The following is a 12,702-nucleotide window of genomic DNA, read 5'->3' as shown; positions in this document are numbered from 1 at the left end:
AATAGTACATATTTTAAATGTTAAGTATTTCTAAGCAACACAAAAAAACTCTTTGGTTCAGCAGATTTTAATCTGCTGAGCCCACTCAGTGGGTCAACAATGCAAGGCATCTTTTTGAAAACTCTGCATCACAAATGTCCAGCTACTTTTTAGATCACTGACAAGACGACCAATCAATTGCTGAGAAAAAGTTTTTGTTCAATTTTTGTTCATAAAAATATCTTGAGTAAATATGCAATTACATTACAGAAAACAGAGTCCTCTGTAACAGAGACTGTAGATCATTTCCCTGGCTTTTGTCACTGGGGTCATTAACTTCTGTTTTGCTCACTAATGAAGAAGCTAAAGAGAAAATGGCTCCTCAGATTTCATTATCTCAGTAACACTCAAGGCACAGGAGCAGTACGTGCGCTGTTATCATGACAGTACTATCACGCAGTACTAGTAAATGAGTTACAAGCCTGGCATACTTGCTTGGGATTGCAGAGTCGGACACAACTTAGCAACTAAATAGCTACAATGAAAGAGTAATGCTGCTAGTGATGTTTCCAGAAATTTCTATGACATAGCTGGTTCTGAGCAAACATTATCTTACATTTAGGACATTTACAGATGAGAAACTGAAACCAGAAAGATTATCTAACAATAACATTTCCCAAACACACCGAGAGGAGTGGAAGTAAAACCCAGCATTTTTGGTTTACAGGTGGCTTTCAAAGTTTCCAAAAAAAAGTCCTTTAAGTAGACACACCCTGTTTTCAAACGTATCAAGAACTCAGAATACTCAGAGGCCTGCTTGAGGTGAACAGGTGTGGCAGGAAGTTGGGGTGACCAATCCATAACCACTGGCCTTGCTCTGAACCCTGGACTGCAGAGGAACATGTTTGAGAACCTCTTCTGTGGCCCTCTTCCAGGTGGAGAACAGCCGGGACAGGACGGGAGTGCAATGGTATCCACTTGGCTTGAAGAAAAGTAGGGACAAAGATGTCAACAGCGTAGCTATCTTTCAAGTCTCAATGAACATATGAATCCCAGATCCACTATGAGGTGGGAAGTGCACATTTGCTGTCCCTTGGAGGGTTTTAATTCTCACTGTGGCCTCTTGAGAATGTGAGCTCCTCTCCATGCTTATGTGCATTTCATCTCAAACACTAAGAAACCTAACTCCTAAAATGCTTTGCTTCACTGTCTTTTCTTTCAATCCAACCCCCTGAAGATACATTATATCACACAAACTGCTAAATTCTTGTCTCCCCTTCTTTCCCCATTAGGAGAACAGTGGAGTTACTTTTTAAACCTTGGGATCATACAGAAGAGGGCTTCCCTGGTGGCTCAGTGGTAAAGAATTTGCTCGCCAATGCAGGAGATGCAGGTTCTGTCCCTGGACTGGGAAGATTCCCCTGGAAGAGGGCATGGCAACCCACTCCTGGGGATGGACAGAGAGAAGGCTGGCAGGCTACAGTCCATAGGGGTGCAGAGTCAGACATGATGTAGCAACTAAACAACAGCACCATATAAAACTAAACTAGGGCAAGACAATACTGACCCCTCACTTCTTCACTCCACTCGCCTCATCCACCCCCCAGTGGAGCAGACAGGAGCTATGGAATAGCCCCCTGCCCCATAACGTAGGCAGATTTTAAGTAGATTATTACAAAGCAGATCATAGTCATTCCCATAGAAATAATGCAGTAAAAAATGTGAAGATCACAGTCTTGGTCAAGAATTTGGCATTTTACAAGTCTGGCAAGTATAAGCATCAAAGCAAAATACAATACATAAAAACTATAAACTCTTCTGTAATAATTTAAAATCCTATGAAACAAGGATATAAATATACTGTCCATATGAATTATAAAAGCAACTCTATCATATCATAAAGTATACATATGTCCCATAAAATGCAAATTTGACCTTTTTAAAATAGTTGTGTCAGATTAATGAATCACTGCTTAGCAAAGTGCCTTTAGATGGAGTTGAAGGGCTGTTTTCTGAATGCATAAATCCCAACACTGACATATCAATGATTTGGTTTATTTCTTTCTGGCTTAAAAACACCTCTGGGAGTGATTTATTTGATGTACATGACTTTTAAGAAGTTTACAAAGCTTTCCAGGGAAACTAAATTGATGCCTTATTTTTGTTTCCTATGTTTCCTTCCCACAGGTATTTATTCATGAAACATATCTGAAGCCTCTGCCATGTGCTGCATGAGGGTCAGGGAATGAGAGATTGCTCCTGGAGTCCCCCAGATCTAGAAGCTAACTGTGCAATATCATCAATATCATCTACTGGCTGAGTGACCCTGAGGGTGTTTTTAAACCCTCTGGGCCCCCCTTACCTTATCTGTAAAACAGGACTAGTACCACTGACTCTGCAAACTAAAAAAAGATAGCCCATGGAAAGTGCCAGGATTATCTGCTAGTACAGAGTCAGCAGAGATTAAATTTTAATTTTTTGTCATGAGTGGTATTTCCACTTAGCTCTCATGGTAACCTTGTGTCTTCATTACCCTTATCTTATGAATTAGGAAACGGGTTTTTTTCCCAGTCAAGAGCCTGCCCAGTGCTACACAGTTAGTCACTGACGAGGGCAGCCGTCTAAATTCACGAGGGCAGCACTCTAAATTCAGGTCTTCTGACTTCAAATCCAACACTGTTTCCTGCGATGCCCTAGCTGCTCCTTGATGGCTGCTCTCAAAGCTGGGCCCTGGCTCCTGCCCAAAGCTTAGGCACACTGTTAAGTTCCCATCATGGATATTTAGAAAATGAACCTTCTGAGTTTGACCTTTCCAACCCCTCTGAGTCTTGTTTACTTCTTTGAAAATGAGGTCTGAGAATTCCTCTGGCTTCAAGATACTATCGTTCTAACATCTGTTTTCTTTGAATCTCAGTATCAGAGGCAGCAGTGGATCCCAGGCAATTGGAAAAGATTCTATTAAGGCTTCGATTAATTTAAAAACCCATGGTGAGGTGAAGTCTCTCAGTCGTGTCCGACTCTTTGCGACCCCATGGACTATAGCCTACCAGGCTCTTCCATCCATGGGATTTTCCAGGCAAGTGTACTGGAGTGGGTTGCCATTTCCTTCTCCAGAGGATCTTCCAGACCCAGGGACTGAACCCAGGTCTCCCACATTGTAGGCCGACGCTTTACCATCTGAGCCACCAGGGAAGTCTAAAACCCGTGAAAAGGGGGTAATTCCCAGTTAATCGTTTAATTTTTGTTGATGGTAATCTCTCTAATATCTACTGGAGTAACGAATAATGGGCACCATCTAACCTTTCTTTGGTAGTACAGGATTTAGTTGAGTTTATCTTTTTATTACATCTTAACCCAGGCACAGAAAGGTATTAGATTTTGAGTTTGAGTCTGAACTGATTTAGACTCAAAGCAAACACTGTTAACCTGCTGGCTGAACCCACTCTGGACTGTTTTTTAGTATCTTTCTCCATCATTTTCTCTCCCCCTTGATCAAATAGGAGCGACTTTTTACTGGTAAGGACCAAACATTCAGGAAATTAGTATATATGGTTTTTTTTATTGTGCAAGTATTTATATGTATCTTTCTTTCTACAATCTCAAAGTCAATGAGTTTCTCTGGCAGTTAAGAATTTTTGTGATTTATTTGTATAGCTGAGGTCTTTCTTCACCCTGTCCTGATGATTTTTGATTTATGCTTTCAGAATGCACTTTATATAAGAGGTGGGTGGTAAGAAGACAAGAATATGAGTGTTTCAATATTTGTGTATTATGTAGGTTTTTCTTCTTCAGATTGAGGGAAAAAAACCTTAAATTTTCAGTCCTGCAGCTGTTCAGAGCCATAAATATAGAGTCCTCCTAGTCTGGATGCGTCTCTCACCATGAAGGGATGCTTGTGGAAAAGAGAACAAGTGACCAGTCAAAAATCACCCAGGGAGGGGACCAAGGCATTCATCAAACATTTCCCGATTGTCTGTGATGTGTCAGGCACTGTCTTAGTCACTGTGGATACAAGGAGAAAAAAGAAACAAGAATCTTTACCCTCCTGGAATTCACATTTTAGTGCAGAAATGCAATGGGTGGGACAGATATAAGCATATGATTTGCCAGTGGTAACATGGGAAGGAGAATAAAGCAAGAATGAAAATGGGAGATGGTGAGTGGGAATGCCATCCTGGATACGGTGGTTGGGGCAGGACTCTGTGATGGAAATCCCTGAGGCTAAGGGAAGTAAGACACCAATCACACAGATAGCCCGGGGAAGTATGTCCAGGTCAGAGGACGCAACCACTGCGCAGGGCTGACAGATGCTCAGAATGCTTTAGGAGGAGCAAAAAGGTCAGTGTGGCTGAAGCTGAATGAGTCAAAGTGGGAAGAGGCATGATATCTGGGGGTGTCATCTTAGAGGGCTCTGTGGGCCACAGCCAGAACTTGTGGTTTGATTCCAAGTGACTGCAGAAGTCGTTAGACATCACTCTGGTTGCTGAGTGCAGAATTGGCTGTGGGAACAAGGGACCAGACAATGAGTCTATTGCAACAAGTCCAGTCATTGATGCCGATGGCTTGGGCTTGGTGACCAGCACCAGTGGGGTGGCAGTGAAAATGGCTTTGGAAGGAAGACCCTGGGATTTGCTGATGAACAGGATGTGGATTATAAAAGAAAGCTACTAAGGAGGTGGCCAAGAATACTAGTCTGATTTGGGGGACGGGGAACAGTTGCCAATTAGTTTCTCTTCTCCTGAGTTCAGAGTTAAGTACTTATTTGATAAACACACGTTTTCTTTAAAAAAAAAAAAAATACAGTGAGTAATAACCTAGAAATGCAGAAGCACTGGTTTGGTCACCTTACAGTTGATTTATTGCTTGTTTTACTTGAATAGCTTTGAATTTACTCTGATAATTACTTTAAATAAGATGCCATTTTAATCAGAAGTAAATAACCCTGCCTATGAGTAGATAAAAGAACCACTCAGATGGGTGATGTGAGTGTGCACAGTGGGAAGTGATAGGTATGGTATTTTTAAAGTCCAGCCAAGAATGTTTTTTTCAGAATCTGACGAGTAATAGAAAAGGAAGAAGAGCTGTGTCTGTGAAGCAAAGGAAAAAATACTCCATATGAATCTCTTACAGTTTAGTAACTTTCAATAACTCTGCTCAGCTTTTCAATCAAAAATTCAACAGTCATGGCTGGATGGGTAAATGCTGAAAATGACTTGAACAGTGATCTGACAGCTGAAGTTCCTGGTAATCAGGAAAAGCCACATTCAGACAATAGCTTAACTGCATATCCTTTATGGACACCAAACTGTTCCCAAAGGTACAGAAAAAAGAAGCAAAGTGAACTGAAATGACTTTTTTGACCAGTCTAGTCTAGTCCCGGATGAAACTCCACCCAGGCTGCCCGAGAACCAATGAGGAAGAACCTGCTGGCTGGACCCCTAGTCCCTGAGAAGGTAAAGGAAGTCCTTTCCTTCTGGATTCTCCCTTTTCTGGGCTTATTTAGAAAACCAAGGCTGAATCAGATTTCTTGGCAGAAAGGAAACCGCTCCCCTGAGAAGGTGGAACAGTCAGAGGTTAGCACATGTGACGGGAATGTTTATGACTGATTCCTGAATGTTCCTTGTTCACAAAAGCCACTGCCCAGCCCGCAATGGGAGTCGAGAACACATTCCTATGTGAGTTTGCAGGATGAAAGGTTTACTTGACAATGACAGGCAAAATCCAATAGTCTGTACAGAGTACAAAAGGCTGTTTTCACTTGGGCAGCTGATGACTCTGGCAGCTCTGAGCACAGTCACTAAACTTACACAAGACATACCTAAAAAAGGTCAGGGAGAGAAGACGCTGGAATAGAAGCAGAAGGTGCCAGCTGAGGACCACTGAAAGGCACTGATGGGCTAGGCCTTGGTTTTCTCATCTGTAATTGATCCTTGCCTCACTGGCCACACAGGGTTATTGTGAAGATCAAACAAGATCCTGATCAAGTTTGAAAAGCATAAAGCACTTTGCAAGCACCATACTAGTTAATTGTTAGGAGGAAAATTTGAACAGCAAGTGCTTTCTCTCGTTTCTGACTGCATGAGTCATTTTGATACTTCATTTTGGGGCCTTTTACGTGAGAGACGATATAAAGAGGGCAAGATTCCATGTAGCTGAACTCTGTGAAGTAGCACTTACTTCAACTTCCTTAGCCACCGACAAATCCAAACATTTCCCCATCCCCACCAAAACCACAAGCAAATGAAATCCCAGGGCTTGGAGGAAATGGATAAAAATCACTTTCCTAATCACCCAACCCTGTTGTCTAGAAAACTCAGTAGAAAAGGTGATTGATCTGTTTTTTTCTAGGTCCTTTCACCTGGAGATATCTTCAACAGTGTCCTCCTTAGACTAGAGTTCCACCCCAAAATATTAATTCAGGGGTTCTGTTCAGTTTATTACACCAGTCATTCAGCACCTCTACTCACTGTAGAGAAGAACAAGAAAGCAAAGAGGCTCCCAACTCTGAAAGCTGCAGTCCATCACTACACATACGGACACGGGTGGAGACATGCTGCCTCCATAACAGAACGTCTGCTGGCCTAGAAGCAGAAGGAGCCAGACTGGCAGGTACCAGCATAAAACAGAATAAATGCTCAGGCACTCTCTTTAGATGTGTTAAATTAGAAAGCCTTCACATACAACAGGTAGGCTGGTCAATGTAACCAACAAGGGCAAGAGAGGGAGTAAGGAGGCTGAATTGATATATTGCCTGGTGGCTGGGAAAGGAGGACCCTGGTCAAAACCCTTTCCACTCCTAGGGCAGCAGACAGCCTGGCACATTGAATTAATCAGTTACCTCTCCATCTCACTGTATACTTATGTGATGACCACAATTTTGTCTTCCTTAAGAAATCTGTCTATGGGAAAACATCCCTGGTCAGGCTGACCAAAGCCATCTGGTCCCCATGGCAAGTCTATTTTATATTCTAAAGGCATAGGGTAGTATTCTGATTTATAGATCAGTCTCTTATAAACTTAACTAGTGTGATTCTGTCCCTGCGAGACTCATTCATACTCAGATATATTAAGACTCCACTACCTATGCCATAAGGCTAAATTCCAGACAGATGAAGTGGCTCCCTCGTGATCAGGACGGTGGTATTCCCACAATGAAGCCAGCTGTGAGGACTCCTGGCAGCCTCCTGGATGGCTTTCTGTCAGAGACTCAGCAGTGACATTATGCCACTTTCGAACCATTTGAATCAGTAAAGTAGATAAAGGATATCTTACTTCAACACTCTTCTAACTGTTCATAACACTGGGTAGTAAAAAGCATTTTAAAAGCTGCCTTGCCTCTTAGTATAAGAGCAATAATCAAGTACTGAATGTGCTTCACATCAGTTCAGTTCAGTCGCTCAGTCGTGTCCTACTCTTCGTGACCCCATGAATCGCAGCACGCCAGGCCTCCCGGTCCATCACCAACTCCTGGAGTTCACCCAAACCCACATCCATGGAGTAGGTGATGCCATCCAACCATCTCATCCTCTGCCATCACCTTCTCCTCCTGCCCTCAATCTTTCCCAGCATCAGGGTCTTTTCCAATGAGTCAGCTCTTTGCATCAGGTGGCCAAATATTGGACTTTCAGTTTCAGTGTGTTATTTTACTTATCCTTCCTGTAGCCTATGAACTAAGCATGATCATCCCTATTTTACAGACAAATAACGAGGTTTAGAAAGTTTAAGTAGCTCATACAAGGCCACACAGTGGTGGGGTTAGAATGAAAACAGTCCATAATACACCTAGCACGCCCTATGCTACTAAACATGACCAGATCTCTTTCTTATTTATTTCCTTGGGATCCATTTCATGGAACTAAAGACTAAGTTATGTAACTCTTTCCATCTCTGTGCACACATGTCCAGGGGCTCCCTTTTCTTTCTCTCTGCCACCACAGGGGAGCCACAGATCCCAAATCAGCCCTGCCCTGTCAGGGGCTCGTGGAATTGAAGCTCAGTTTTACACAAGCACATGTTACTACTCTTTTCTTCTACCTATTCATCCCATCTTGATTGTCTGCTGTAGTCTGGAGCTATTTTTGGCCTTTGTTTTTTCACATGAGTGCATAGAATACCATGGTAACCAAATTATATTTTCATGTATTCGCATTCCATTTTAGGTTTAGTGTTTAAATAATCCAGTTGAATTTGAATCACATTATCTTACCCTTTAACTGCTGATTTAAACCCCTACTCTTCAAATATCAACGTTTAATTTCTTGTTTTAACTGCTAACCAGAAAACAATTGACAACGTGCTTTGGGATTGTTGGCTAATCATTTTCATTTGAGTTTCAGAGAACGCTGCTCATAGTTCACAGTTAAGACAAGCACCATCTTCATAAGACTCTCAGTCATACCACCCTCCCCTTCTTACTCCCATAATATCAGTCCACTTATAAAGAAGCCCACTTATAAAGAAGGCACCAAGATAATAGGAGGAAAATCATGTTTTAGCAACTCATCCTTTTATCCTCAGTTTTCTAAGAATTGGGAGGGAATCAATGATGTTTCATGTTCCCAGGCTAACATTTAGGGATAGACACGTTGAGGTGCTGCCTTAACGTGATGGGAGAGAAGTGGTCTTTATTTTCAGTCAAGTTGCACTCTATTTCAGCTAAACAATTCCTTATTGACAGATATTGTGGATGTCCCCAACATTCCACTACTGCAAGTTATGCTGTCATACGTAGGTCAATAAGGATAGCAAACCCTCATGTAACACTTCCTACTTCGAGGATAAGTGCTCTAAGAGCTTTGTAGAGAATAACTCATTTGATCATTGCAAAACCATCCGAGTCTGCACCATTATCCTCATTGCCACTTTAAAGAAGAAACTGAAGTACAGAGAGGTTAAGGAACTTGCCCTGGGTTGCAAACCTAGTGAGAGAGAAAGCTGAGATTGGAATCTAGGCTGGCTGAGTCCAGAGATACAATTCTTGAATATTACCCACTGCTAACACAGATAGAAGGGTCTTGTGGAACCTCAGGGAACTCGGGCTGTGTGAGCATAAGCCTTGTCCATCTATTAGCTGAGGGACGGACATTCTTGTCTGCCTCTGGCCCATCACCCAATGCTAGGCATGTGGTAAACTCTCGAGAAGTATTTATGGATAGAATGAATAAATATACAGAATGAATGATTTCTCTTAAATCAAAACCAAGAATAATGCATTTATTTGGTGCTCCTGCTTCTGATGGCAGTGCTCCTGTTTTAGAATGGTGATGTCAGCGAGCTAGGCTGCACACTTTAAATCTCTTAACTTGCAGTTTGGGCAAATGCTTCGTGCTTTAAAAATTCCTCTCTGCTACACGTTTAAACAGAAAGAACTGTGGTGATGCACACAGCCAAGCGAGCCCCAGCCTGGCTAGCACCTTTAAGCCCATGGGTGGTGGCAAGGTTTCAGTGGAAGGAAATTGATCTCTCTCTTTGTGTGTAGAAGAACTGTAATTATCTCTGTTACTGGGAAGCCAGTGACAGGTGGGAAATAAATATTTCAAAAGCACGCTTAATGGGAGACATGTGCAACTTCTCCCAACAAACAAAAAAAGGGTGTATACCTACCTGTTCTGAAAAAAACCGGAAGCCCTTGTCCTCACGAATACATTCATATGTTTCTCCAAGGACCGGATTAAAAGGCTTACTCCCGGCACGAAAGTAGCTAGATGCATATGCAGACACCGCAAAGGCTGCCACATACACCTAGGGAAAGGGCGAGAACCTGGTTACTCCTCCATCACAAAGAAATTTATTTTCACAAAGACATGAGCAAAATATAGCTTCTCTTTCTCTCTTTCCTGTTTATTTTAAAAAAGGCAAAGATTTGTCCCTGGCTTTTAATGACACCCAAATGGAATTTGATTTCAAGTTGTGGGTTTAAATAGTGTTCATTTTGGCCCCAGAGACAAATGAATCAGATTGTCCATTTGGTTTGATGCCTGCAGGTGGATAAAGGCTTTCAAGATGGTGAGTCAGTCCCTCTAAATCTGCCACTATCTGACAATCCTGACTTGTGCTAAGGCTCTGGAGAAGGAGAGGGACAAAGAGCATTAAAGAAGCCAAACTTCCCTCAAGATTCAGGAGTAAGTCACAGGGAAATCTGCTCAATACTCTGTAATAACCTAAATAGGAGAAGAACTTGAAAAAGAATCAATACATATATTACATGTATAACTGATTCACTTTGGGATACACCTGAGACTAACACAGCACTGTTAATCAACTATACTGCTACTGCTACTGCTAAGTCACTTCAGTCATGTCCAACTCTGTACGATCCCATAGACGGCAGCCCACCAGGCTCCCCCGTCCCTGGGATTCTCCAGGCAAGAACACTGGAGTGGGTTGCCATTTCCTTCTCCAATGCAGGAAAGTGAAAAGTGAAAGTGAAGTCGCTCAGTCGTGTCTGACTCTTAGCGACCCCATGGACTGCAGCCCACCAGGCTCCTCTGTCCATGGATTTTCCAGACAAGAGTACTGGAGTGGGGTGCCATTAATTAACTATGCTGCTGCTGCTGCTAAGTCGCTTCAGACATGTCCGACTCTGTGTGACCCCATAGACGGCAGCCTACCAGGCTCCCCCATCCCTGGGATTCTCCAGACAAGAACACTGGAGTGGGTTGCCATTTCCTTCTCCAATGCATGAAAGTGAAAGTGAAGTCACTCAGTCATGTCTGACTCTTAGCAACCCCACGGACTGCAGCCTACCAGGCTCCTCTGTCCGTGGGATTTTCCAGGCAAGAGTACTGGAGTGGGGTGCCATTGCCTTCTTCTAATCAACTATACTCCAAGATAAAAAAAAATGTTTAAGAATAAGCATCCTAAGTTTAACCATTTGCAATTTGGTATTGTAGAAACCAAAAAAACTCATCTGACCAAAGAAAATCTGTGGGAGTCATTTCCTGAGCCTGGGTAATGAGTCATAGGACAGAACACAGTAGCTTTCAAGTAGTTTTGTTTTTCTTAGAAGAAAAACGAGAACTCAAAAAGCAAAAGAAAGGACTTCCCTGGTGGTCCACTGGATAAGACTCCATACTTCCAATGCATGGGTCATGGGTTCAATCCCTGGTTGGGGGAACTAGATCCGAAATGCCACGTGGCATGGTAAAAAAAAAAAAATTTTTTTTAAAAAGGAAAATTGTAGGTGAATATGAAATGAGAAGAATCTTACTGGCCCTGGCTGTGAGGGTCTCAGCGTTTCGCACAGCTCCCCTTGCAGGACACTGAAGAGCCACAGTACAGGCCCACCTCATTTTACTGTGCTTTACTGTGCTTTGCAGAAACTGCGATGCTTATAAACTGAAGGTTTATGGCAACTTTGCAGCAAGTTTTTCCAACAGCATTTGCTCACTTCATGCCTTTGGTGTCATATTTTGGCAATTCTCACGATATTTCAAATTTTTCCTTTAGCGGTGAACATTTTTAAAATTAAGGTATGTGAGTGAAAGTCGCTCAGTTGTGTCTGACTCTTTGCAACCTCATGGACTATACAGTCCATGGAATTCTCCAGGCTAGAATACTGGAGTGGGTAGCCTTTTCCTTCTCCAAGGGATCTTCCCAACCCAGGGATTGAACCAGGGTCTCCCACATTGCAGTCAGATTCTTCACCAGCTGAGCCACCAGGGAAGTCCAAGAACATTGGAATGGGTAGCCTATCCCTTCTCCAGAGGATCTTCCCGACCTAGGTATCGAACCGGGGTCTCCTGCATGGGCTAAGAATTTGCCTGCAATGCAGAAGACCCTGGTTTGATTCCTGGTTTGGAAAGATCCCCTGGAGAGGGGATAGGCTACCCACTCCAGTATTCTGGCCTGGAGAATTCCGTGGACTGTACAGTCCATAGGGTTGCAAAAAGTTGGACACGACTAAGCAACTTTGACTTCACTTGATGTTAAAAATTAAGGTATAGATATTGTTTTCTAGATACAAAGTTATTACATACTTAACAGACTAAGTATAGTGTAAACATAAGTTTTATATGCACTGGGAAACCAAAAAACTCATGCAACTCACTTTATTGTGATACTTGCCTTATTGAAGCTGTCTGGAACCAAATACACAATATCTCTGAGGTATGTCTGTATTCTTTTGGTCTTTTGAGAGGAAGGCAGGCAAAAAAATTAAACCTAAGTAGCAATAGCAAATTTTCCTTTCTAATACTGAGTAATAACTTCAATGTTTCCTCTTCTCTGCTTATTTCATAAAGTTTCTTATATTGGGGAAAAAAGCTGGGTACCTTTCATAAATGTTCACTAGTCATATAATTTTCAATGCCTTTTACAAGCTGAACCCACCTTACCACCTCATACTAGAGTGTATAAACACTCTAGAGCAGCTGGAGAGCTTATTAAATCAACTTGTGCTCAATTCAGTCTGTTCTTGAAACCTGGGTATCTGTTCCTCTCTCTGCTTCCTCAGATGTCTGTTTTCTGATTAGCAGCAAGGTCACATGTCTATATGGAATGTTGAGTCAACCCTGAATCACCTTCACAATTTAACAGAACACATGTTGAAAAGAACCTGGAATCATTCATGATGCAGGAGGAGAAAGAAGGGAGGGAGCAGGCAAAACAAAGCATCTTCCTTGTGGGCTGGCAACATGAGACAGAATCTCTGCAGGGGTAGAGCTGACCCTCATACTTGGAGCAGCAAACCTATTACATGGGCTAGGCTCCTCCCTAATGCTT

The 12,702-nt window shown here is 42.4% G+C and overlaps 1 protein-coding gene across 3 annotated transcripts in view; it reads right to left on the bottom strand.

Annotated features, from left to right (window-relative positions):
• OSBPL3 (oxysterol binding protein like 3) overlaps positions 1 to 12,702 on the bottom strand; it is a 199,532-nt gene that overhangs the window by 25,673 nt on the left and 161,157 nt on the right. For all 3 annotated transcript variants that reach the window (XM_061414324.1, XM_061414326.1, XM_061414325.1), the window contains one exon: positions 9,583 to 9,720. In XM_061414324.1, the coding sequence (XP_061270308.1) occupies positions 9,583 to 9,720 (138 nt within the window). The remainder of the gene's footprint in view (positions 1 to 9,582; positions 9,721 to 12,702) is intronic.

The sequence above is a fragment of the Bos javanicus genome, chromosome 4 (assembly GCF_032452875.1).
Source record: "Bos javanicus breed banteng chromosome 4, ARS-OSU_banteng_1.0, whole genome shotgun sequence".
NCBI classification, from domain to species: Eukaryota; Metazoa; Chordata; class Mammalia; order Artiodactyla; family Bovidae; genus Bos; species Bos javanicus.
The sequence above is the reverse complement of the archived record's forward strand: the minus strand, read 5'-3'. Positions and strand labels throughout refer to the sequence as shown.